The sequence below is a fragment of the Saccostrea cucullata genome, unplaced genomic scaffold (genome assembly GCF_032062105.1).
Source record: "Saccostrea cucullata isolate Sc308-1 unplaced genomic scaffold, CSIRO_AGI_Scuc_v1 ctg1760, whole genome shotgun sequence".
Classification (NCBI taxonomy): Eukaryota; Metazoa; Mollusca; class Bivalvia; order Ostreida; family Ostreidae; genus Saccostrea; species Saccostrea cuccullata.
This window is the reverse complement of record NW_026920138.1, coordinates 63,406-88,912: the sequence shown is the minus strand read 5'-3', so window position 1 is coordinate 88,912 and position 25,507 is coordinate 63,406. Positions and strand designations below refer to the sequence as shown.

At 34.3% G+C, this 25,507-nt stretch overlaps 2 protein-coding genes across 4 annotated transcripts in view; both read right to left on the bottom strand.

Moving 5' to 3' along the window:
• Positions 1–974: 974 nt before the first annotated feature.
• On the bottom strand, positions 975–9,817 carry LOC134243937 (solute carrier family 52, riboflavin transporter, member 3-A-like). Of its 3 annotated transcripts, XM_062726191.1 has the most exons (4): positions 9,565–9,817; positions 7,451–7,555; positions 2,952–4,223; positions 975–2,621 (listed from the first exon to the last, which is right to left on the bottom strand). In XM_062726191.1, exons 2-4 carry the CDS (start codon positions 7,460–7,462, stop codon positions 2,421–2,423), a joined length of 1,485 nt encoding a protein of 494 aa, XP_062582175.1. In that variant the 5' UTR covers positions 7,463–7,555; positions 9,565–9,817; the 3' UTR covers positions 975–2,420. The 3 variants fall into 3 exon arrangements, with proteins under 3 accessions (XP_062582175.1, XP_062582166.1, XP_062582159.1); XM_062726182.1 differs by lacking the exons at positions 7,451–7,555; positions 9,565–9,817 and adding an exon at positions 5,450–5,683; XM_062726175.1 differs by lacking the exons at positions 7,451–7,555; positions 9,565–9,817 and adding an exon at positions 5,298–5,442.
• Positions 9,818–11,067: 1,250 nt separating this feature from the next.
• The window catches only part of LOC134243926 (A disintegrin and metalloproteinase with thrombospondin motifs 18-like), a 34,904-nt gene continuing 20,464 nt past the window's right edge, over positions 11,068–25,507 (bottom strand). The window contains 21 exon segments of the mRNA XM_062726166.1: positions 11,068–12,736; positions 13,060–13,207; positions 14,172–14,378; positions 14,464–14,649; positions 14,911–15,118; positions 15,501–15,627; positions 17,406–17,547; positions 17,711–17,924; positions 17,926–17,953; positions 18,169–18,292; positions 18,632–18,759; positions 19,000–19,111; positions 19,243–19,306; positions 19,461–19,609; positions 19,740–19,835; positions 19,965–20,118; positions 20,245–20,382; positions 24,031–24,136; positions 24,336–24,495; positions 24,885–24,968; positions 25,268–25,494. Of these exon segments, the coding sequence (XP_062582150.1) occupies positions 12,621–12,736; positions 13,060–13,207; positions 14,172–14,378; positions 14,464–14,649; positions 14,911–15,118; positions 15,501–15,627; positions 17,406–17,547; positions 17,711–17,924; positions 17,926–17,953; positions 18,169–18,292; positions 18,632–18,759; positions 19,000–19,111; positions 19,243–19,306; positions 19,461–19,609; positions 19,740–19,835; positions 19,965–20,118; positions 20,245–20,382; positions 24,031–24,136; positions 24,336–24,495; positions 24,885–24,968; positions 25,268–25,494 (2,918 nt within the window). The 3' untranslated portion in view covers positions 11,068–12,620.

The following is a 25,507-nucleotide window of genomic DNA, read 5'->3' as shown; positions in this document are numbered from 1 at the left end:
GGTTGTCAAGTTCTCCCAGGTTCGAAAGTTGCCCAAACTCGAAAATCCTAATTTCGTGGGGGGGGGGGGGGGGGGGGGGTAGTGGCCAACTTTTTCAAAGCCAACTTACTATCACTTCAATTTTTCCCTTATACTATGGTTATAAAGTGGGGGGGGGGGGGCCAACCAACCTATCAATGAACATTTACTATAGTAAAGGTTATGTTGGGGAAAAAAGTGGGGGGCCAGGCCCCCCTGGCCCCCCCGGATGCTACGTCCCTGGTTATCTCCATCTATTTCATTTTTAATTTTGGTTTAAAAAGTCACTTATTATTTAGGATGGGACCAAATCAGACCAAAATTATTGGAAACAGTGTTTTAAAAAAATTGTTTTCAGACAGTTACTAGTGGACAGGAGGACAGCAAGATTGACAGAAATTGGACACTTTACTACCACATCTCTTCTAGTCTCTGATCAGATCAGCCAAATATGCTTATCTAAAGATGAGATAAAATACAGCTCAATCAATTTCCATACTTTCACAATGAACTCTGATAAACAAATCCTTGTCGTGAACTTGACAGAACCATTTCCAGGTAAGTTTACACTTTCAGTAAGGTGTGGCATTCTCGGCGCTACGTTATTAACGCCTGTCAAATAGTGAATAGATTGTCATTGGTTAGGAAATTAATAACTTCAGGAACTTTAAATTGTTGTTGACAACAATGAGAAGACTTTAGCTCCACCTCTTTGCCGGACGAGACAGTGTTATTGGTTATTTGATACATTAATTGGCATTTGCCTGAATTTCTATCCTATATGTATGTATATTTCAACAGTGAAGGAAAGCTGTGTAAATTTCAGAAGCTAATTATGTAACGTCGAGAATGCCACGCCTTACTGAAAGTCCAAGGTAAACTGGAAATTGTCCTACATGAGCTACCAAAACAAACAAAAGTTCTTCTAAAAGTTGCAATCAAAAGATTAATAAAACTGAATTTTATAACATTTATTACAAAATATTATAAGTGATGACAAATCCTCTTAGCTGAGAATGGTACAATGGCATGTACAGGTAAAATGTCTTGCACAAATGTTTAACATATACAGCAAGGCAATCATTAAAAATATTTCTGTTTGATGTACTCTGCCCACATTTTTCAAGGTGGGTAGGTAGGTAGTTACAGTTTGTATAATTGTTTTTTTTCTCTGGTTTACGGTAATGAAGAAATTGAAATGTCATAAAAATCCCAGACTCTGAAATTAATTGATGTTTTTATTAGACACTGGATAGCTATACAGGTGTATTGCTAAAAATATTTCAATCAAAATAGCATCCCAAAAAACTTAAATACCTTTTAATTAGCTTTAAAATGAAACAATTTCTATGGAAACTAAAGAAAAAGTATTAAAATTTCAAAGTGCTGAAAAAAATTATCGAGTAGGGACGATTTTGATATCAAATTACTAGTAATTCTTATTGTTGGCAAAGGTACAAACAAAATGCAAGATTAAAAAAAAAACTCAAAACAAAAACAAACAAACAAACAGCACTTCTACGTCATACATCTGTAACCACTCACACAACAGGCATACAAAAATAATTAATAAAATATACATGTATAAAGAATAAACATGAACTCAAACAAAAACAAACAAACAAACAGCACTTCTACGTCATACATCTGTAACCACTCACACAACAGGCATACAAAAATAATTAATAAAATATACATGTATAAAGAATAAACATGATACATGTGTAAACAATACTTATCAAGCAATATATGTATATACATTGTAAATAACTTTTTCAGATCTAAGTCAAAATAATAACATCACATTATAAGCAAACATTTTACAGCACAAAAAAGCAAGCTGTTACTTAACTGCTCTAAAATCAAGTTGTCAGTTCACATCACTCATCAAATTCGCTACATTCACAAAATATTCATAACATAATCTGGAAGTAAATTGCAAATGTAAATTGATTAACATCAGGAGTAACTTTTCTAAATTCAGACAGCCACAAAAAGGGCATGACAACATTGATAGAATCCTTGGAGTCAAAAGTGATATTTTAATTTCTTAACATTTAAAAGATTATGAAAACCAAAAACTTGTAAAAACCTAAGATAGAAGCATAGAAAACACTGGATTCTCTCAGTAAATATTGGGCAGAAAATTTACAAAAATATGGATTAATATCTCTTCTGAAAGGCAGTGTTTTTAAAAATTGGCCCATTCAGTAATTCAGTAAATATTTGACAGGAAATTTACAAAAATATGGATTAATATCTCTTCTGAAAGGCAGTGTTTTTAAAAATTGGCCCATTCAGTAATTCAGTAAATATTTGACAGAACATTTACAAAAATATGAATAAACATCTCTTCTGAAAGGCAGTGTTTTTAAATTTTATGGCTAAATTTATGTTTGTAATCAACTTGGACAGTAAGGTGCACTCTTGAACATTGACCACACGTTTATGATAAGGTAAAATAGCACTGCCCCAAAAAATGACCCCACTTGTTGCATCACACCAATCCACATCAGTGCCCTTTGACCCTGTGACCTAAACACAGTAGCTATGGCAACTTTGGAATATGTTAAAAGTAGTCCTCCAACAACCCATATTGTGACCTGAAATAGATTAATGTTAATTTAAATCCAATGTGTTGTGTCTAATATATTGTATCATTTATTCTTAGAAACATTAGCACCATTTAGTTTTGCCTCTTTTGTCCTACTTACAAGTAGGTGCATGAATTTAAATGGGTCAAATTCAAAGAACATATAATTTCTTACATGAGAACTGTGACTGGGCCAATTTACAATAGCCCAATATATTATGATATACAGTGCATTTTCTAAGCATTCCAGACACATAATTTAAATCTAATAAAGACATGCAAACAAATATGAAGTGAAAATTTAATTTTAATAATTTGGATTTTATAATTGGTGACTTACAATGAGGGCTTCTCCAGTCTGAGTTCCAACAAGAAATGGGGTGGGACTAGCTGCTGCAGTATATAGAATAATGGCTGCCACCACAGACCCCAGGAAGGAGAGGAAACTAATAACAGTGGAGGAAGACGCTGAATAGAACATGGCAATAAAGCAAGCTACGGGGTTAGAAATATTGTACAGTGCTGCTGTTAGGTGGTATGCTGATATTCCATATGGCATGCATGAAAATGTTTGTATGGATGGAAAGACACTGTTTGTAAGGGAATTCAAAAAAGCTGTCAGAATCATGAAGTATATATACAGGGACTTGGATATAGGCTGAACTACTTTGGTTATTTTAACGTCATCATTCAATATCCCTGATTTGTCGACACTTTGGGTATGAGTCCCTTGCTTTACAAGTTTGGATGTGGATGATCCAATTGTTGCAGGGTCTGAGAAAGTTGACCTTCCGTTGGTTTCACCATTACTTAGTTCGTAGCTGCTTTGAAATTTACTATCATCTGACGATTCTGATACCTCATCCTCTGAAGCATACTCTTTTTTATAATACGGAACATAGTTCAGGAATGTAAATGCTATGCCACTGGAAAACACCATAGCAAATAGAAACAAGAAAAAATCCCGCACAGGGAAATTCGGAGGGTTGGATTTCGGATATACGCTGTACGTTGTTATGTTGGTGGTGGCGTTGGTTGAGGACACATTCACACAGGACACTGACCCGCTGCCTTGACCCAAGGCTACCAGACTGGGCACCATCCCACTCATTCCCTCTCCGATAAAATAAGCCGTCAAATACTCCGACTTAAACTTCACCATAAAGGGAAGAAACACAACTGATGTGGTACAGTCCACTAAAGCTAGGAAGAACTGTAACACGAGCAGCACTATGCTTCTCTCTTCTCCAGCGACAAAAGCTGTGGTTTTCCAGTAAAAAGCCAAAAACAGGCAAGCTAAACTTCCTATTCCTAATATGACATAAACCACACCTATGTTGTTAAGTTTTCCAGGGGCACATACATGAACTAGAGTAACTATGAGTGGTCCTATGTTGGCGATTTGGATTATGACTGATAAATAAGAAGGCAGGTTCCACCCTTCAGGGAGACCCTCTGTAATCATTGCTGGAAGTTCTACCCATAATCCATTGATGTCTACCCATGATCCAATGCCAAAAATGATGACTGTTATATACACAATGATGTCTATGTTTTTACACTTGAACATCCTTGATTCTGGTTCCGATTCTTCTGTCTGGGGTACACTTGTCTGGAAAAGAAGAAATATTTATGAATGAGTTTTCAAAGGAAAACTAGTTTCTTTTGCAAAAATTTAAACTATAATCAAAATATTATAGTATATAAACAAACAGATGACTATTATAATATCAGATTTACACAGTAAATTGATCAACATTACCCTCTATGAAATATTTAAAAAACACAAATCAAACACAGCTGGTAAATCATGAACTGCATTGACTGCACTATCCATATGCATTTTCAGATGGTTAGTTATAAAAGCAAAACATTTCAAACTTCTGTCAGAATAAATATATATTATGGAACCTGTAAAATTAGCTGTCAAATAAATTTGTCAAACCATGCAGAGAGTGGTACACCACTTTCACAACATATTTAATCAGTTGCAAGTGTTCAAATAAGAACAATTGTCTTACACCGAAAATTTTCTTTCGGACTGAAAAAGAAAATATCAAATCAAGATTCTGATCATGAATGATGTTTTATGCAAGTTCAGGCTGGAAAGCACATGCATCTTAACAAAAATTTATTCAACAGCAAAAATATTATAAAGGGTAATCATGATATTGAGGACCAAGGTCCAACAGTATATTACATGTTTTGTCTTTGGTATTTGTGTACATTGGCAAAATTAAAAAAAGGGGCGGGTGGTCTCCCCCACCCCCACAAACACAAAGACCTGCCTGAGATGTTATAATTAATTTATTAAAGGGTATACAAAAAAGAAAGAGAGATAGTTGGTGGAGTGATCCTGATTCATCATGACGTAAACTGTTATTACTGTAACATCCTGATGTAGAGGAAGTTGCATATTACATTCCTTTTTACACTTTGGACAAAGTCCATTATCTAAATATAATTTTATTATGTACATCACAGACAATGAAGCGAATCAACATGCTCAATTATTATTGTTAAATTGTTACACCAATTATAATTAACCAACACTACTGATAACCTTGAAATATGAATATTTTTGACAGGTCACCTTCTCACATTGACAGATTGAAACGCATGAAAAGGGGAACGTGATTCCTTTGATTCCTCAATCTTATCCATGTGAATAAAACACACTACTTACAATGTATACATCATTTTCCTGATCAAAGGTCATCTTATGATGCAATGCACTAATCGATTGGCGCTCTGTAACTCTCATGTTTGCGGCTGGCTAGTGTACCTTTTTCATCAACACAGCTCTATTTTTTGTAACGTTAAAATGGTAACACTCACCCAAGTGTAGTATTCATGAGTTCTGTTACGAGATCCCATTATTTAAAAGCCTTTTTAATCCCGATTCCACATGTCTTAGCGCATGTTACCGCGTTTCATAAGTTTTTTTTAATCCAATAATCAAACCGGAAACAAATCATCAGTGCATAACAACTAAAGTCAAAACGTTCAAACTGTTTAAATACGGCAAACGACAAACCACCCCGGGAGTGTTCGCGTGTAATCTTTGATCGATGTGATCACCTTGCACGTAGGCTCCTCAGATGCAACAAAGAAGGTGTGTTCAGTGAATTTTTCCTCCTTTATATTATTGTATGTTCCACATACATGTACATGTATAAAAGATCCAAATTGGAATGGAAAAGAAATCCCTATTCTCTATTGAGAAGTACAGTACTACTCCCCCTTGAGGGAGCACTATTAAAAACGAGCCACCGACTTCTCAGTAGAGAATAGGGATCCCCAAATACTTTTCACGTTTGAAAGAGGTGAAAACATTTTGAAGGGTTGGGTTATTTTCAGACTATGGTGGGTGACCCCCCCCCCCCCCGAAAAAACTAGAGGTACTGTGAGCAATGAGCTCACTATATGAAACCCCCGCCTTCCATAATGCTATGTTTTGCTATATATACTGAAATGAAAAAGAAACGCAGGGTAGCTTAATATTCGATATTTTTTGGATCTGTGATCGAAAATTTCGAAAATTGGTCAGATGAGAATGTAAGTTAGTATGCACCAAAACCAGTGTTCAGAACTACTCAAACGTAAAGTGTATGACGTCACGTAGGGAATAAGCCAAAAAGCCCAAAACACGTGCAAATTGATGACGATGAGTTTGTCAACAAATCTTGTTGTATTATTTGATGCATCAGAGGTATACACATTGTTTTTCAGTATTTACAAATGATATGAATTTCTTGCATTCTTGGTACAGTTTACCGAAGTTCAGTGGGATCTGTTTTCGAATTGCCTAAGTAGGGAAAAAGACAACAACGGGGTGACGATGACGTTTAAGTTAACGCAAAACAGTCTCTTTACGATCGGGTTATTTGTCCTGCCACCTGTTTAATCGCCACCTTACAACAACATAAACCTCTTTTAATACAGTAGACTATCATAATCATTACATTAACCCGAAAACTGAAAGAAAACAGTAGCCCTGGCAATTTGTTTGTTTGTTTGTTTTTTTGAGCCGGTCAACTTACTTTTGTGTTCCACTCACTGGCGCATGCGCGCGTCGTTTGAATAATTTTTTAGTGTGATTACCCATGCCCTGAATTCTGAAAAAACAAAAATCTTGCAAAGGAGAATCAAAGCTGTGACAGACGCGCTAGTGAGACATTGAAGATAATGACAGTTTTCGTTTTCCATTTAGGGGGGTATCGTCATATGAGTTTCAATAGCTCATGAATTATGGGATTTTGATTACATATTCTTTAAAATATATGTCAGATCAAAAAGTAAAATAGGAGGTGCACAATGGCAATATGTAATAAAGATTCTGTGAAAGTTTCATTAAATTTCACTAAGTGGTATATATAAGAGTTGCGGATAAGAGATGGGTGCCCCAAAGCGTAACAGACAGACGGACGTACAGACAGACAGACATACCCATTACAGTATACCCTCCCACTTTTCAAGTGGGGGGGGGTATAAAAATCAGAATACTGAATACACTGTACCCGCACCGAAGCAGAATTGCATCCCTAACACTTGGGATATGCGGACTTTTTTGCCAGGTGAATAAAGAGGGTAAAACTTTTTACTCCCATTTCTTTAAAGGGAAATAAATTTTCTGTCAATTAAACAAATGAAATGGATAAGACGGCTATGGTTTCAAGACCAGATTACTGTTGCACAAGTCATGTATCAAAATTTACCGTAAACCAAACAAGAAAAATAATTCTTAATTCATTATAAAATCATGAAAACACAAATTATAACTTTTAAAACAAGCCGAACTTTTCAATCTTATAATCAAATAAAAGAAAGCAATATTACCTCTAGTTTCATATTTCGGTGAAAAAGCGTAATCCACCTCCAAATCAGATGGGATACATCCTATCTTCAAAGTTGTAAAATGAATTCGTCGGGGGGATCAATAACCTAAAATGTAAAATTTAAATGACCTGCTTTGGGCTGGGGTATCGAAACCATCAGGTGAATTCACAAGTCTGAACAAATTAACTGGGGGTGATTGCCCTTAAATGGTTGTATAACTCTTACATCAGATTCCTGTGACCAGGTCGAGGACAACTCAATATTATATTTAATGCCTTTTTAAAAATACAAAATGTAGATTGTTAGTTTCAACAGAAAAAAATAATGATTTTTTTTTTTTACCAAGAGGTGCGGTCACACCCAACCGTCTCCTTCAACCTTTTCGACAAAGAAAAAAAAGAGTGGTGTTTCTGAATTTTCAAGAATATGTCAATTGATTGTTGTTGTTTTTTTCTGTGAGAGAAAAAAAAGTATGGACCTTAATTTTAAACTAAAGAAAACATATTTAAAGACTTTATAATGTATCTTTAAATTATCTTCATATGGAATCAATGATATCTGTGTAACAGATGTTTTTAAAGTCTATTTCAAAACATCAAAGGACTCAACAATTCAATGATTATGCAATTTTGAATTTAACACTGGATTCTACCTGGTTAAGGCACATGGACAAAGTTTCAACTGATTTTTTAAAACCAGTTTCAATGTTTATAATTTTTAATTAGGGCAATTCAAACGATCAGCAAAAAAATTGAAGATCATTTGTTTATTTACAATGGATATATAGATCTTCAAATCCTTCATAATGTAAATTAAGGCTACAGTGCCTTGTTTTGTTTACATGTAGAAAATATCGTATTTATAACAAAATGAGATTCAGCAAATCATTAGAAACTGTCTAATTGTATTTAGAATTTACTTCTTCATTGAAAAAAAAAAATATGCTTTAAACGAACATTTATTTTAAAAGATATTTAACCTATGTAAACAAAAACACGGCACGGGCCTTGTTTACAAAACAAAGGTTTAGAGTTCAAAATCTGCCTAGTTATATCTCGACAACGGAAGTCAAAATTTTTTATCTTTAGAAATTCTGTAAACATAAAAAAAAATGAAAAAAATAAGCTAAATTTATTAGCTGAAGCTGTTTCCATATCCCTTTAACTCTTATTTTCAAGAAAATTAACATTAAGAATTCAGACATTTGAACTTCTAGTAAAAAAGAAGTAGAAACTATTCAACATGATTTCATTGGTTGTGAAAAGTTTTATCTCTATGGACCAGCCTCAGTTTACATAATATTTAAGGAATCACTGTTTAGTTAGTATTGAAAAACAAGTTGATGAAACGAAATATAAACAGCCAGGTCATCAAGGATAGAAATTTTTCATATAATTTACGTAATATAAAAAATTTTATTTGCAAATATACGGTTTTATGCTTAAAAAATTAGTATTTTGAACAATTTTTTTCGTGTTTTTATACTATAAAAACTCTTCAATAAACAAAGAAATTTACAAGCTATATATGAAAAACAAGAAAATTGGAGGTAGCCTTTATTTGAAAAGGGGGCATGTCAAAACACAAAATTTGGATTTATTCTATCCAACTACGTAAATCTAAACAGACTCGTTCGCAAAAAATAAATAATTCTTACATTATGTTCTCTGCTTTATTTTTTTTGTTAACACACGACGTTGTTTTATAAAAAAGGAGTATGACCTAGTCATTTTAATACAATTTATCATTCAGTAGAATGCCGATTGAAATTTTTCATATACTAATTGTTCGGACATTATTTAAGCACTTATTTTTGTTTTCTACAAATTTCCCCCCGTTTTTCCCTTCATGACAAGGAGCACATGGCGGGTGTGACCGGTCAACAGGGGATTCTTCCTCCCCCGTGGCACCTGATCCAACCTTGTCGATGTTTTAAGAGGTCTAGTTTGATCCCTATCTGTATTTTTTCAATGAACTTTTGAGCTTGATTAAGATTCGTTTTTTCCATGTTATTGTTGTTGTTGAATACATGCATATTTTCATAACAAGAAACGTTTTGATGATAATTTTCACATTTACCATCATTTGAGAAAGTAAAAGTAACCTTTACTCACCTTATAGGATTCCGTGCTTTAACTTTTACTATACACACTGCACAGACGTTTTTACCAACATTCTGGCTTTGGATCGTATTAGGTGTTGAAGGGGTATTTTGTTTAAGGTTGAATGAATATTCCTAGAAAGCACAACTTACAAGGAAGCTACCAGTATACCCAATGATAATAAGTGCTGAAAATTAAATGAAATCCAAGTCGAATTTTCTTACAATCACATCTTCTTTTTTTTTTTTTATCTTTATACGTATCTATTCCTTTTTTCTCCTTCAGTGAACAATATTTACATTATCCGCTCGACAGAGTTAGGTTACAATGTAAAAGGTTTACATATAAGTCTAGATTTATAGTCCTACACACCTGAGACATAAACATGTTATGAAAATTTTACAGGGGGCAAATTGTATGTACACAGTAGCGGATTCGGCGAAATGGGGAGGGGTTGGGGAGCTCTGGACCAGTCTTACGTCGAAAAGTTCGTGGACTTTTATTTGACGTCATAATTATGTTATCCAAATTTGGTAGAAATATTTTAACAATAAATCCAAATGATTTGTATTATTTTTTCTAAAAATATTACAATTTATTTAAAACTTATACAGATTTTTGAAAATGCAAAAATCGGATCGCGGAGCAGGTCAAAATTTCAGTAAGTTAGCAAACAAAACACTAAATGATGTCTGTAGTCATATTCTCTGTAAAATGAAGCAAAAACGAAAAACAACCTAGAAATTCATATTAGGAATTGTTACATCGATTCATATTCCAAATTATGGCATAATATTTTGCTTTGTTGAAAAGGCATCAACCCTGAGAAGATAGGTAGTCCTCAGTGAAAACGACAAATACGCTGACGTTTTAGAACGTCTTGGAGCATCAGATTCAAATTTCTGTTTTACGCAGAAAAAAATTCTTAATAAACTCTAAAATGTTGGAGGAAGCAAAAAAAAAATGTTACAAGCAAGTTGTGCATGTGTGTACAAATAGTACAGGCAGTATTTGAGTGATAGAGACTCTGTATCGGTTGAGGACAATCTGTGAAGAAATGGTTTAACTTCAAAATTCTGAACCAAAACTTTAAAAGTTTGAACATAAAGGAAAGACATAGGCGCTTCAGAGTTTCTTATCCTTTGAAAGAGAGTTTAGTAATAAAAGAAATTAAAACCTTTAATACAGAGGAAATTATACAAGAGCAATTCTTAAAAAAAAATAAATGTTAAGTATTAGAATAAAAGATTTATTATGAGTGGGAATTGGATTATGATGTGTGACATAGGGATAGCTTTTTTTTTTTAAAAAGAAATTCTTGACGCTATGTTTTGACGTTGTACTCAAATATTTTAATGCACTTTTCAATGGTCTATTAATGATTTTTTTCGAAATGGGGGAGGGGGCAAAAATTCAGCTAAAATGGGGGCTTTAAATCCAGTTTTGGAGAGGGTGTTTGGACACAATTTTCTCCACCCCTTGGTGCTTAATGTTAAATATTAAATAAAAACACAGTTAATTTTTAATAAAGCAATAAAGCTGGTTTATTAAAGTTTTTAAAATCTTAAAAACACATACGAAGTGAGATCATAATACATTCATAAATCATAATAACGGGAAAAAAGCATCTCTGATGCAAGAACTGCTTTCATACAAAATTGATAACTTCATTGTCAAGATGGAATACGATGTAATCTTGACAATAATTGCAACTGCAAGAAGAATACTGTTGTAATTTAAAACAGAAATCATACCATTTTCATTATTATTGTCATTTATATAAGAAGTAAATACATATATACAATTCATACTATTTTAGAACAGAGATAAATTTTTCCTTCAAATTAATTTTCAATATTGTCTGACAACTGTAAAAGTTTGCAGGTAAGAAAATTTAAATTTAAAATTCCTGATTACAGAGTTAAATATTAAAGACTTTGTTTTTTTTTCTTGATATGTTAAGTTTTAAATGATATAGGTTGTATTAAATGCATATCAATCCAAAATAGTTTGAGGAAAAAATACTTTTGAATGAAACAGACAATTAAATTCAAAATGCAAGTACATTTGTATTTGATATGAAAATTTAAAATATTGTACATGTGTAGGTTGTACGTATACTGTAGATCAATTTGTGTATTGTAAAACGTGTAAATAAAAATTATCTGTGTATATGTATAACAACTTAAAAAACATGGCCATTTATAATGCTGAGTGATTATAACTAATCAATATCTTAGCAGCTTCAAAACCTTACAAAATTAAAAATATATACCAAAATGTATACATGTATAACATGCTGACTACATTGCATCTCTTTTACATCAAAAATTCAAACGTCAAGGGTTGAAAATATGGAATAAATTTCATGTGAATGATCTTCACAAAAACATTTTTGATATGTATATGAAAATTCTGTTTGTGAACAAATAATCCAACCTTTATATTTAATAAATAACAAAAATATGGAATGATCATTGATGAATGACAATAAGTATATTAAGTACTAAACTGGAATGAAAGGGGGAATGATTAATACTTTTGAAAAAGGTGACTGATTAAATTAAACATAGACTTTTACAATATCTTACTGAGGACTTATTGCAAACAAAGAGGAATGGTTAACACAATAACAGGTGTACAACTCTGATAAATTTAGATGATATTGTGGAATGTTTATGTGTCTCTGAAATGCATTCAACTGTCCTGTACTAAAATTGCTAGAGCACAAAAGTGTCTTTAGCCACTAGGAATATTACACCTATACACTCTTCACTCCTAGACTGAGTTGTCTTTCTTGTCAACGAATACATTACAACTGCACAAAAGAGTCTCCAGAAAAGAAATCAGCTTTCATTTTCCTCAAGTGTTCCATAGATTGAAATTTCTGCATGTTTCACAGTTTCCCTGCAATTTGTTCAAATAAAAGCATAGGAATTAACATTGTAGGGTGTGGAAGAACTTTGGCTTTGACTGGAAAACACTGGGTTCTGAGTTACCACAGGGATAGCATGTGCAGGGGTTTATCACAGCGAGATAATGGATGCAGCTTACTGCAGCAGTAGGTGTCACCGATGGGTTTTACATGATAGACAGCAATGTGTGCCGTAGAATTCATGATCACAGACTTTATGTTCAGGCACCAAGTGACACCATGTGTATCTGTCAAGGCAGTCTGCATAGTCTACAAGACAAAATTTGACTCGTTAAATACTGCAAATTAAATAATTTTCAAGGGAGGTTAATATTTGTTGTTTTCATGGTATAGGGAAATCCATTTGTTACTGTTCCCAATGAAATGTTTCAGTCTAATTTAACAGAAACATATACCTCAAACCATGAAAATTTGACTTCAAGAATATGTCATTTTACAGTAACATTTCAACAGTTCTCACTAAGACAAAAAATAAGATTATCAACATATTCTTTCATTGCTGGTATTACACTTGAGTCTTCCAAAAAACAAAACTGACATTTAAATGACAAGTGAGATAATTAATACTGTACCAGTGCTATTGGTTGGACAGGCTCCATTTTTACAGAGTTGTGAGGTAGCTGGACGGTTGTCAAGGTCACACCCCAGCGTCTGTTGTCCCGAGTCATCCACACACTTAATATCACGACTCTTCTGACCCTCCCCACAGGATGCCGAACACTAGAAAACATGTTGTAAAATTGTCAACATACTTTATATTCAATAGATTAAACAAACAAGAGGCCCAGGGGCCACAGCGCTCACCTGAGCACGTCGGCTAGGAAAAAGCACATATCAGATCAGAACTGAAAGTTTACTGAGGTGGGGGGGGGGGGGGGCTTGAATTTTAACCCCCCTCCCCCACCCATCCACCCCCACCCAATCCAGGGGTTCATGATTTGAACAAACTAGAATCTACACTACCTGAGGATGATTCCATATAAATATTACTTATCATGGCTTTGAAGTACTTAAAAAGAAGATTTTAAAAGGTATCCCTATGTAAAACTTGGGTCGGCCATTTTGGCCCCACCCTAGCCCTGGGGGTCATGATTTGAATAAACTTGAATCTACACTACCTGAAGATGGTTCCACCTGAGTTTCATCTTTCCTGGCCCAGTGGTTCTTGAGAAGAAGATTTTTTTAAAATGCCATTAATTTTTCTCTAATTCATAATTATCTCCCCTTGGAAAAGGACGTGGCCCTTCATTTGAACAAACTTAAATCCCCTTTACCCAAGGATACTTTGTAGCAAGTTTGGTTGAAATTGGCCCAGTGGTTCTTGAGAAGAAGATGAAAATGTGAAAAGTTTACGACAACGACGACGACAGCGACAGACAACGGACAAATTTTGATCAGAAAAGCTCACTTGAGCCTTCGGCTCAGGTGAGCTAAAAATTCTACTTTATCTAATAAAACATTATAATTTAGAAGCTTCCAATTCTTTCTGGAGCACATGCTGCTCTGCTCCAGAAGTATAGAACCTAGCTAACCTTTTATAAAATACATGTAGTATTAAAGTACAATTTCTTTATATTTATGAATAAATGCCAAAAACAGACTTTTTAAGTTCCTGTTAAATCAAAAGAAATTTATGTGTAGAGCAATAATTTTATCTCTGCGTTTGCAACAACTCCATACAAACCTGTGACCATGGGGACACCTTCCATTTGGGCCTATTGATGACTTTGTGAGGACAGACCATCAGTTTACAGGAATCCTCTGTGGGTACTCTCGGACGACTGGACTTCTTACAGTATTTATCTCTAGTAGCAATGGTGTTTCCGCGGTAATCCACTCTCTTACACACGAGGTACCTCTGTCTGACTCCTGGCCCACAAGTCTGGGAACACTTAAAAAAAAGAAAATTAATATTAATCTTATAATTCTCAAAATGTCTAAAAAAAATTATCCATGTATCAAAGAAGAATGCTTACTGGTCCCCATGGAGATAAGTGCCATTCAAATATGGTGTCCTGCGGACAGAGTGACCGTTTACAGGGTCGGATGCTGGGAGGCTTGTGTCCACTACACATGTGGTCGGGCTGTCTCTTGGCCTTCTTGCCTTTACTTTTACAGAACACTTTCCTGGCCTGTGTACCAGTACCACAGCTGACTGAACACTGCAGTGAAACAGAACTGGATTAAATATTAGTATACACAAAATATCTCTTCTAGTAGACAGAGAAAATGTTAAAAATAAATCAATAGCACATAATACATGTAGCTTACCAAGACAGAAAAATAGGATTCCTCTTATATAGACTGTACATATTTAATAGTTTTTCATCAAATCACAATGGAGAAGAAATATAAATACCGAAAAATTTAGATCAGATTAATATGTATCAGAAAAGATTTGAACATTAGAATTTTGCCCACACCTTGTGCCACTTGCCCACTCTCCATACTGGTGGGCATTCCTGTAAGTTACATCGTCGAGTCCTCACAGGTTTTGGCAAACTTTTACAGTTGGATTTCTTGACTCTTTTATCACGCTTTTTTGAAACTCTTTTCCGACAAAAGATTTTCCTCCTCTGCTTTCCCTTCCCACAAGATTTGGAGCAAGAATTCCATTCCTCTGGGACCCATCTGATGAATTAAGACATACAGTGATTATTATGTTATAGGTTAAATGATTTGTTTTCCCATCACTTCAAACATTATTAAACACATTCATTACAAATGCATGCTTACAAAATCACATGCTTTTAAAGCCAAAATTTTGTTTTAAAATTTTATTTTAAAATAAATTGTATAGCAGATATGAAGAATAACAAAAAAAAAAAAAAAAAAGAAATCATACATAACTCTTTTTTTTTTTTTTTAACAATTTCATAATCTTACAAATATTTTGTTTTAGGTTTTGATAAATGACAATTATTTATGTATTAAATTTGCTTTATAATAAAATTACAAGGACTGAAAAAAAAATTAATAATCTATTTGATAACAATTTAATTACATGTATTACCTTGGAGGGCATGGTTGCTCATTACATGGCACTAGTCCAGTTTCTGTTTTTTTGCTTTGGTCACACAGAGATTCATTCACTTCTTTGAAATGATTTTTCAGACACTTGGCACTGACATTCTTTTTACCTGTAATAAATATATAATTTCTAAAATAGTGCACATTATGAACATTAATAACAATATATTAGCTCTGGATTTGAATTTATAAATTATCTCCAAATTCATGCATTTTATGTCCATATATCTCTAAGGCAGTACAAAAGGCCCATGGGCCTTATAGGGCACCTGAGCATCATGCAACAACTTTCCAGAAATTGAATTTGATTCATGTTTTAAGCCAGATGCTATGGCATTCACAATTTTGAAAGAGGCACCATTGATCATCACAACTTATACACTTAGCAGTTGCTCAGTTTGGTTACTTAATACCCATAGGCAGGGTAGGGGAACAAAAATGCATTTCAACTAATCAGTAATATTCACCAATAATCAGTAGTGTCCCTACCACACATGAACCCCTGACCCTTAGGCCTAGGTCCACACATTGCACAATTTTTAAAAAGGCACCATTGCTTTTCAAAAATATTTGACTGATACCAAGGATACCAAGATTTCAAAAAATTTATTCATTTCTGATATATAAGTACAGCTCCACCCCCCCCCCCCCCCCCCCCCCCCCCCCCCGGTCTATGGTACCCCTGACCCTGGGGCCTTGAAATTCACAATTCTGGAATATTAGGGCCCTTGATCATCATAACTATATAGGTAGTTTATCTGCTTAATACCCAGGAGCAGATAAGAAAACGAAGATTTAATGTATTTTCACTATATAATCAATAGGGCCCCGCCCTAACACCAGAACCCCTGATCCTGGGGCTATGAAATTCACAATTTCAGTAGAGGCACTCTTGCTCATCATATCTATGCACTTAGTTAGGTTATTTCATACCAAGGAGCAGAGAAGAAGATTTTTAAAGAATTAAACTATTTCACTATATAATCAATAGAGCCCGGCCCTAACACCAGAACCCCTGACCCTGGGGCCATGAAATTCACAATTTTGATAGAGGCACTCTTGCTCATCAGAAGTATGTACTTAGTTAATTTATTTAATACCTGGGAGCAGAGAAGAAAATTTTCAAAGAATTCATGTATTTTCACTATATAATCAATAGAGCTCTGCCCTAACATTAGAACCCCTGACCCTGGGGCCATAAAATTCACAATTTCAGTAGAGGCACTCTTGCTCATCATAACTATGTACTTAGTTAGTTTATTTAAGACCCAGGAGCAAGAAGAAGATTTTCAAAGAAATAATGCATTTTCGCTATATACTCTTTTAAGCCCTACCCTAGCACTAGAACCCCTGACCATGGGGCCATTAATTTCACAATTTTGGTAGAGGACTCAATGCTGATTACAATCATGCAAACAATTTGACTGCTTGATGCCCAGGAGTAAAGAAAAAGATTTTTAAAGATTTCATTAGTTTTAGTGTTTTTTGCACCACTCCTCAAGCCCCAGGGGGGGGCAGGGACCATGAAATTCATAATTTTCGTTCCCCTTCACTCATAGATGCTTTGTGCCAAATTTGGTTGAAATTGGTTGAGTGGTTGCAGAGAACAAGCTGAAAATGTTCAAATGTTAACACACGACGGACGACGATGGACGAAAACGGATAGCAATAGGCCACCTGAGTTTACTCAGGTGACCTAAAAAGAGCCATTAAATGTTCAATGCCTTTCAAATGAGTTAATTTGAAAATTGGAAATTATTGTAACTTTGCCACTGAAAATTGATGTGGGCAATTCAATTCGTCAGTACATATATAGTCATGACTTGATGACCAATTGAAAAAAAAAATCCCTTTTCTGGTATGATTTTCAAAAATAACAAAATAGTACCTCCAGCACAGGGTTCAGAGCAGGCCGAGGCTGAAACACTCCAGGTGTAGTTATCTACCGGGGCATGGCTGATCAGGTGGGAGATCTGACGAGGAATGGCATACTTATACTGGACCCCGGGGTTCTCATCCTGGACAAGTATCTGAAATAAGTTCATTTTTCTTCTTTTAATAATAATTATTAAAAACTGATCTTTTTTTTATATATCAAAAATGCATATATAGCAGCTTCAAAAACAGTATATCCCCTCTCCTTCAGAGCAGGGGCATAAAAATTCAAATCAATTTAAAATTATTAACTCCTACCTCCAGAACCAGGTCTTCTCTCAATGGCCCAATACTCTCCAGGGTCTCTGGCTCGTTGTAGGGTCTTTTATAGATGAACTTAGCTCCCCCCAGTACATACTCCCCCGGCCAGGCCACGCGCTGGTGACCGTTCAGGTAGTACTGACCAAAAATGTCCCTGACCGCCAGGTAGTTAGAGGACAGGTTCTTCTCTGAGATTTTGATTGATCTGGCTCTTGGGTATTATAGCCACTGGGAAGTAAGCTGCAAAATTGCAAAAAAAATTTCCTTTTTAAATACATGTATTATCTCTCTTGGCATGTGGTTATTCTTATTATTAACCATTTCCAAAACGTTAGCTCTGGCAGTATAATTTATTTGAAAGAAGGCAAATTAATTCAGAGAATTACTATGGAATTCTTGCATTAGAATTAATTTTGATTAAAATTATTTTTGTTGAGTAATTGTATTTTCCTTACTGTTAAGTTTGGGCTGCTCCAAATATTCTCCCTGAATAATTCGACAGGAAGAGTTATCCCCCTTACACACTCCACAGATATCGTTTTCTGCAGTTGAGCCAACAAGCATATCACATCCTACTGGCTACAACAGAAAGTTCACAGTTTAATTTGAAATTTAAACCTTTAATACTGTAAATCACTTATTATTCGCGAGAACTTTATTTTCACGTAATTACGCGTGTCTGTCTGCTCGCGAAAATTTTGTTCTCGCATATAATTGTATTATTAATGTTTATACACAACAGAAACCACAGCTCGCGAAAATTTTGTTCCGTTAATAAATACCGAATAGCTTTGTTGCGAAAATAAGGTGTCGCGAAAATATAGTGATCTACAGTAGGTGAAAAAAAAATCAAATTTTCAACAAAATGGCAAATTATTCTGCCAGTATAAAACAATACAGGGTGTTTTAATGACTTACCTGACAAGTCCCTTCCACACAGATTTCTTTGTCTCCAGCACACTTCATTCCGTCTGTGGCTGTGTGTTTTATTGTGAACACATAACTACTGGTCTCTGCTAAACAATATAGGACACAAGGCTCCTGTGCTGCAACAAAACAGAAATAGGCCTAATGAAAATTTCTATGAGTGTGAATATTACAACAGATGATTTCAGTATGCTATAATTTCTTCCTCCAATTATGTGCCTGGATCAAATGTTGGGCATTTTAGTGCAATATGTCATCGTATAATGTCTAGGTGTACTAGTTTTCTCCAATTTTTTTTTCAATCATCTATATTGAGAAATAATTTGAAGTGAAGCTAGTAATAACAATCTCTGTCTTACCATTATACATCTTAGGATGCGGCCTCCAGTCTAACAGCCAGCCTCTGAATGGCTTCTCGTTGTACAGCTGACATTGTTTGTTGTGAAAATCAGCATCACCCTCTGGACAAGGCTACAAATAAAAATTTCCATTTATTTTGGTCTACTCTAACTGAATATTCATTGGTTAGCAGTTAACTGAATATTCATTGGTTAGCAGTTACAAGATTCTTAACTGAGCATTTAATAAATAGTTTACAATACCTTAGAGTTGCACAATTTATGAACCTTTGCTTCTCCATCACAGTTTTTCCCTCCATATTGTGGTCTGAAAGGAATAATGTATTGAATTTTTTTTTAAAATTCAAATGATAAACAAGCTAGTTGCATCATGACCACATTTTATAAATTACTGCATTTTTTCCCTATGTTCTTGATTCTCCTTTTGTTCCAGTTACGATCTATATTTTTCTGATACTTACAGTGGTTTATTACATTGCCTCTCCCTCATGGTAACCCCTCCCCCACAGGTCCGGCTACAGTCTGTCCAGTGGGTCCACTGGGACCAGCTACCATCTATTGGGGAGGGTCCGTCCTGACCAAACTCCACACATTCTCCTCTTCTACACCACTACAACAAACAATTTAGTCTTTCTAATACAATGGACTGGGCAAATATAAATTCACATTCCAAGCTTTAACACCCCCTGCCCTTAAGAAATAGAAAAGTGTTTTCTATGGATAATAATAGCTTATGGTACCTTTCCATAACCACACGAGGTCCCCTCTGCTGCTGGTAAGAACTTTGTCTCACATCTCTTTCTACCTCTAAAGCACCACAGAGATTTACAGATATCCTACAATACAACCCAATTCATAGTGAGTAAAACCTTTAACATTGCCAAAACAGAAATGAAAATATATGCAATTTTCTTCACCAAAAATTTTAGTTTCCAGTAGATTTGTGATTGTGAAAAAAGACTCACTTTACCAAAGTCTAATGTACAGAGCTGGGCCCTCCTCCCAAACTGCCATTTACACTGAACGTCAGCATCATACAGTTCCCCGGGAAGTTTCTCTGGGAACTGTAACTCAGCGACTTTTGTAGGTTTGTCTGCCAGACACTCTGCTTGTGGAGTGCTACAAAAAAATCCCACAGCATGAGCGCGATTAATTACATGTACATTCTAAGCTTGCGCATCTGCATCCTTATGCAAAACAGTTTTTTAAAAATGGGAAGATTTGGGTAGCAAAATTGTGACTTACTTCATGAATTTCATCAGGTAGGTTTTACTGCAGAGTGACCAGTGGAACTGTCCATCTTTACTGACCAGTGTAGGGGACATCAGGGTCCCTGTGGTCTTAGTGCAGTGGTTACCCTCCCCATCATGGAACATTCCAAAACTGTAACATAAAATCATCATCATCATCATCATAAAGTAATCTTCAAGCACCTGTCTAAAGGCCTTGCAAAAAGTATTAAAGACCCAATTTTTTTATCGTACGGTTACCTGAGGAGGGGGAGTGGTCGAAGTACCAGTGTTGTTATTAACCTGGAGACCCCCAATACCCAAGATGTCAAAAATCTCTGTACACGTAGCAGTACACGGGAAGTCTGTGTTTGGTAATCAGGGTCAACATTACGTGTTTCGTGTTTAATTTTGAGTGAAACAACTAACTTAATTTAATTTAATTATTTTAATATTAAAAAATTATTTATAATTTAAACTAAACGCATTCACTGTTACCTTTGGAAGAAAAAAAATATAAAGAAATATATCGTTTATAATTTTGTTTGTAAAAATAAAGAAACGGTCTCGACTAACATCTAAAAAGCAATCATATCTTTATATCTTTTACTCTTCAGTAAAAGAAATCAACATGATTTAATAAGTGTGAATATTTAAAATAAGAAAATCCACTTATCTGTCGTGTGAACATTTACCGCGATCGGAATAATTTTTTTTCTGGCACAATATTGTCCAAGATATTCATTATTTCCCAGTGATTGTGTGCTAACAAAATTTTATTGTTTAAAATATTTCCTTTTAAGTTGGATCACTGTTCGTTAGCTTCACCTTTTCATTACGAATTTAGACAGATGTCTGACAAAATTCGAGCAATTATATTCCGTCATTTCTTTGTATCCCTTATACAGAGATAAAACATCGTTTGTAAACCATGCTGCTAGTGCTGAACATTTAATATATCCTAAATATTATGTCCACTTTTTTATTATAATTTTAACAATGTTTAACGGTACATGGACTTCCAATTACGGCAAGTAAAGTTTGAAATAGATTCTCGGACGACATTTGCTTACAAGTGAAGATTAAAAGCAAATATTTTATGAAGTCAATCTTTAATTAAATTATCTGCTCTCGTTTTTTTTTTTACCTAAAATTAATTAATTACCAATATTAGTAGGTTGTTTTTTTTTTAACCCGCGTGTATATACAAGGCGGGTACATGAAAGTGTTCGACGCGTGATCAGGCGATCGTCTTCAAAACATGCGAACTCAGATTATCAGGTTGTTCAGACAGCTTGCCTGTCAATCAAATCAGAAGCTATTGTTTTTTAATAATTGACAGGCGGTAAATTATTGATCTTGAATCAGGTAGATTTTGGGGGCGTTAACATAAAATTGGGTGTTTAAGTACTGTAAAACACTTTTTATTCGCGAGAACTTTATTTTCGCGTAATTACGCGAGACAGTGTGCTCGCGAAAATTAAATTCTCGCGTATAATAGTATTCCTTTAGATTACATAGAGCAATAAAAACAATTCGTGAAAATTTTGTCTCGCTAATCAAAAGTCAATGGCTATCTCGCGAAAATAAGGTGTCGCGAAAATTTAGTGATCTACAGTAATGATAATTTTCGGCAATTACTGTATTTACATAATTTGCACATTCAAAGTTCAGCGCAATCAGTAGTTATGCAGTTGTTAGCGTAATTATGGATTAGCGCATCACATGTCTGTGCCAAATACGAGGGCTGTTTGAAAATTATTGAGACACTGTTTAAATTTTGCTTTCTAATGAACGTCTTTCGTTGAAAATTTGTATTTACGTTAGACATACACTAAGAATCGATAAAAGCAAAACATTTTTTACAAATATTAAATATTTCCTGTACAGTGGTATATAAATGTGTCAATAGTAAGGGTATCCGGAGCAGTCACAAATCAGATATTGAAAATATGCATCACCAACCTTCCTACTCTTCGTGGACCCATAATAAGAGCGAAAATAATTCAGTTTATGTGTATAATTGTTCAGCTTTATTTCAAATTCATGTTGTGCAACTTTGTTTGAATTTTGATCAGGAATACGGAGATCATAAAAAAATAAAGCGCGGTACAGAAATCTGCTAAGAACAGGAAAATTGGATTTTGGTGTCAAGGGCGGAGCAGCCAGCATACCTAAAATTTTGTGTAGCGCAATGTAGAACTCCTTTCCAGACTGAACGACCTGCTAAAACAATAACAACGAGAAAAACTAATGTGTTAGGGTTTGTTATTTCATTGGTATAATTTTCTTTTTACAATTAATTCAACCAGAGTAAAATCAAAAGCTCCGGATGACTATCAGTTATTACGTACGGTATTAATATCGTTACGGTATTATTTAACATAAATCGGCACTGAATGATTAAAAGTTATCCTTTCCCACAAATGAAAATTTCAAACTGGGGTAGCGACAGCATACATTTTTAAAGAATAGTTTAAAGAAAAGAGATTTTGATTTTTGTAATGTTATATGTAATAACAAAGAAGGAAAAGTATTAAACGCTTTCCGGTCGTTTTACATGCAAAACCATCTCCGGCTGACGTGACGTTAAATGACGTAGCGATGCTGCTCCGGGTCGGTAGACATATGTATGTTTATCATTTCACCGAAACTTTACTTATTATCATAGGAATTAGAAATTTTGAATAAGTGTTATATTCGCTCTTTATAAAATGCTGATGAATTATCATAAAATTATCTCCGTCCGTTACGGAATAAATGTAATTGTCTCAATAATTTTCGAACAGCCCTCGTACATGTATTGTATTTATAAATAATATCATAAATCATTCATGAATTAGCACATCATTGTTTGTACCAAAGCCGCTAAAATAGAAAGCCCACTTTTTTAAGTACACATACACACAGGCACTTGAAGTTATTTTTTTTTCTTTTAATAAAAAAATATACACATACCTAAATAGGTATGTGTATATATTTTTTTTTTTACTAAAAGAAAAATAAGTAATGTCAGGTGCCTGTACACATACAGTATAAATCAAATTCTTGCATTATTATTAGTTTTAATTATATGTAAACAGCCTTGTTGCCTACTGCAATATACACACTCAAAACTAAGGCATCATAATATTTTCACAAAATAGTTATTTTTATCAAGACTTTCCAGGTATTGTAAACAAAGTATATTAAACTTCCTGATGTCACTTTCAAGGTTAAATAGTAAAACATAATATGAATCCATTTTTCATACTTATGTAAAATATATCACTATCTCAAATACTAATGCGAGCATATTGTGTCTTGTTTTTCACTGATATAAACCAGACAATTTTAAAAATGTAAACCAAGTAAAAAAATTAAACAGAGAAAACAAATTACAGAAAAATAAGGCAAGTCATCTCATAAATGTCAGTTCCATATCTAAGTTTTATTACTTGTCTCTTTATCATAATTGTTGCAATAACCATGGCATAAAATTACAATTTTACAAGGACTCTTGGGTTCTGCAGCCTTGGCCTCCATAAGCTGTTTCTTTTAAAAATGAAATAAGTAATATGTATGTAAAACTACCATTTATTGTGTCTGTGGGTGGTAAATATATATTTCTTAAGGGATTAAAAGAAAAAAAAAAGTACTGTGAAAATCACAAATTTTCGTGGGGGTTTAATTTTCGTTGTTTTCAAGGTATGAGATTTTCCTCAAACCACGAAAATTTGACCCCATGAAAATATGTGATTTTACAGTAACCAACGCCAGTAAGAAAAAAAATTTAAATAAGCAGTTTTTGTGAATTACTTACTTATGACCCATTTCGTGAGCAATGGTGAAGGCTGTTGAAAGTCCTGTGTCCTCATTGATAGTACAGCTTCGAATTCTATTGCACATACCCTCTATAGGAGCAAAACCTACAAACAAAAAATTTCTTTGATTATATTTTTCTCTGTAAGTCCAAACATTACCTAAGAAACAGCAAAGTCATTCAAAGAGAGACAGAAAAAGTGCCTAAAAAAATAGTTTTTCGAGGAATTTTTATATAAAACCTGAAATAATAGGAAAAACACTTTTAAAAGTTTGAAAAGTTAATTTCCCCCCATTTCCCTTTACCTAGTGTGTCACAGGGGGCGTTTTTATAGGAGCAGAGATCCAGTCCAGTTAACAGTATGGCATGATCATGTTGTCTACCACTGGCTCCCACTAAAACAGACTGCCAGGAACAGAAGCTGTTCAGAGTGGTATCAGCATGGTATCCTATAGATAACCCAGGCTAGCAAAATAAAACAAAACGTTAGGGGTCATTCTGTAGCATGTACAGTTTTATTTGTGTCAATATTCAAATTATAAGTTCTCATCAATTTATACAACAGATAATATTCTTAAACATTTTTATAGTCATACTGTTTTTAATGATTTTGAAATTCAAATAGGAATTTTTAAACTTATTGTTTCAAGTTTTCTAAAAATGCATCAACACTAATGATTCTCCCAAAAAAATACAATTAGGTATCATTAAAATGCACACAATTTCAGCAACCCTTCCGGGGGCAGAACTGATAATAAGCACCTTTAACCCTAATAATTATAGTCAATTATTTCACTGAGAGTTATCTCTCTTACTAGAGGGTCAATGAACCTTAAATCCTAAGTTAAACCCACCTCATCTCCCTCCAACACGACCAGCCCCACCAGAACGATATTCAGGTTATCTCCCAGGCTGGGATCAGTGAAAAGCTCCGATACCTGTCGTAAATTACAATCAAATAACCAGGTTATCAATATAAACAAAACAAATCGCTCTGATACCTATCGTAAATTACAATCATATAAACCAGGTTATCAGTATAAACAAAACAAATCGCTCCAAAATCTATTGTAAATTACAACCAAATAAACCATTATCTGTATAAACAAAACAAATCCTAAAACAAATAATTTAGAATAATTCAACTTTTCTTAAGGATTAAAAATGTATTTAATAATCATTTAATAATTCTCAAAAAACTAATGTCTGACTAGCTTAAGAATCATTTAATTCATACCATATTGAAAAGAGTAAGAGTGAAAGTTGTGATGTTGTCTTTGCCATGTTTGTAGTACATAATCTTGTCCACCACCACCAAAGTTTCCACGATCCGCTCCTCATGTTCCGTGATGGCTCTCTGGTACTTCTTCCACAGAGGCTCTGCCCCCTCTACGGACTCAGTCAAATTCTCCCCCGACAGCTTAAAGTCCTCATCACCTTTGGCTACAGATGTGCTCCTCTTATCTGAAATTTGAAA

What these genes read in the sequence shown, in the direction of transcription:
- LOC134243937 (XM_062726175.1), bottom strand. Translation starts at nt 5,375, where the DNA reads ATGAGAGTTACAGAGCGCCAATCGATTAGTGCATTGCATCATAAGATG. An exon ending in AGGAAAATGATGTATACATT is followed by an intron (nt 4,224 to 5,297) that starts GTAAGTAGTGTG and finishes CTTCTTTTCCAG; the next exon opens with ACAAGTGTACCCCAGACAGA. An exon ending in AGACTGGAGAAGCCCTCATT is followed by an intron (nt 2,622 to 2,951) that starts GTAAGTCACCAA and finishes AATCTATTTCAG; the next exon opens with GTCACAATATGGGTTGTTGG.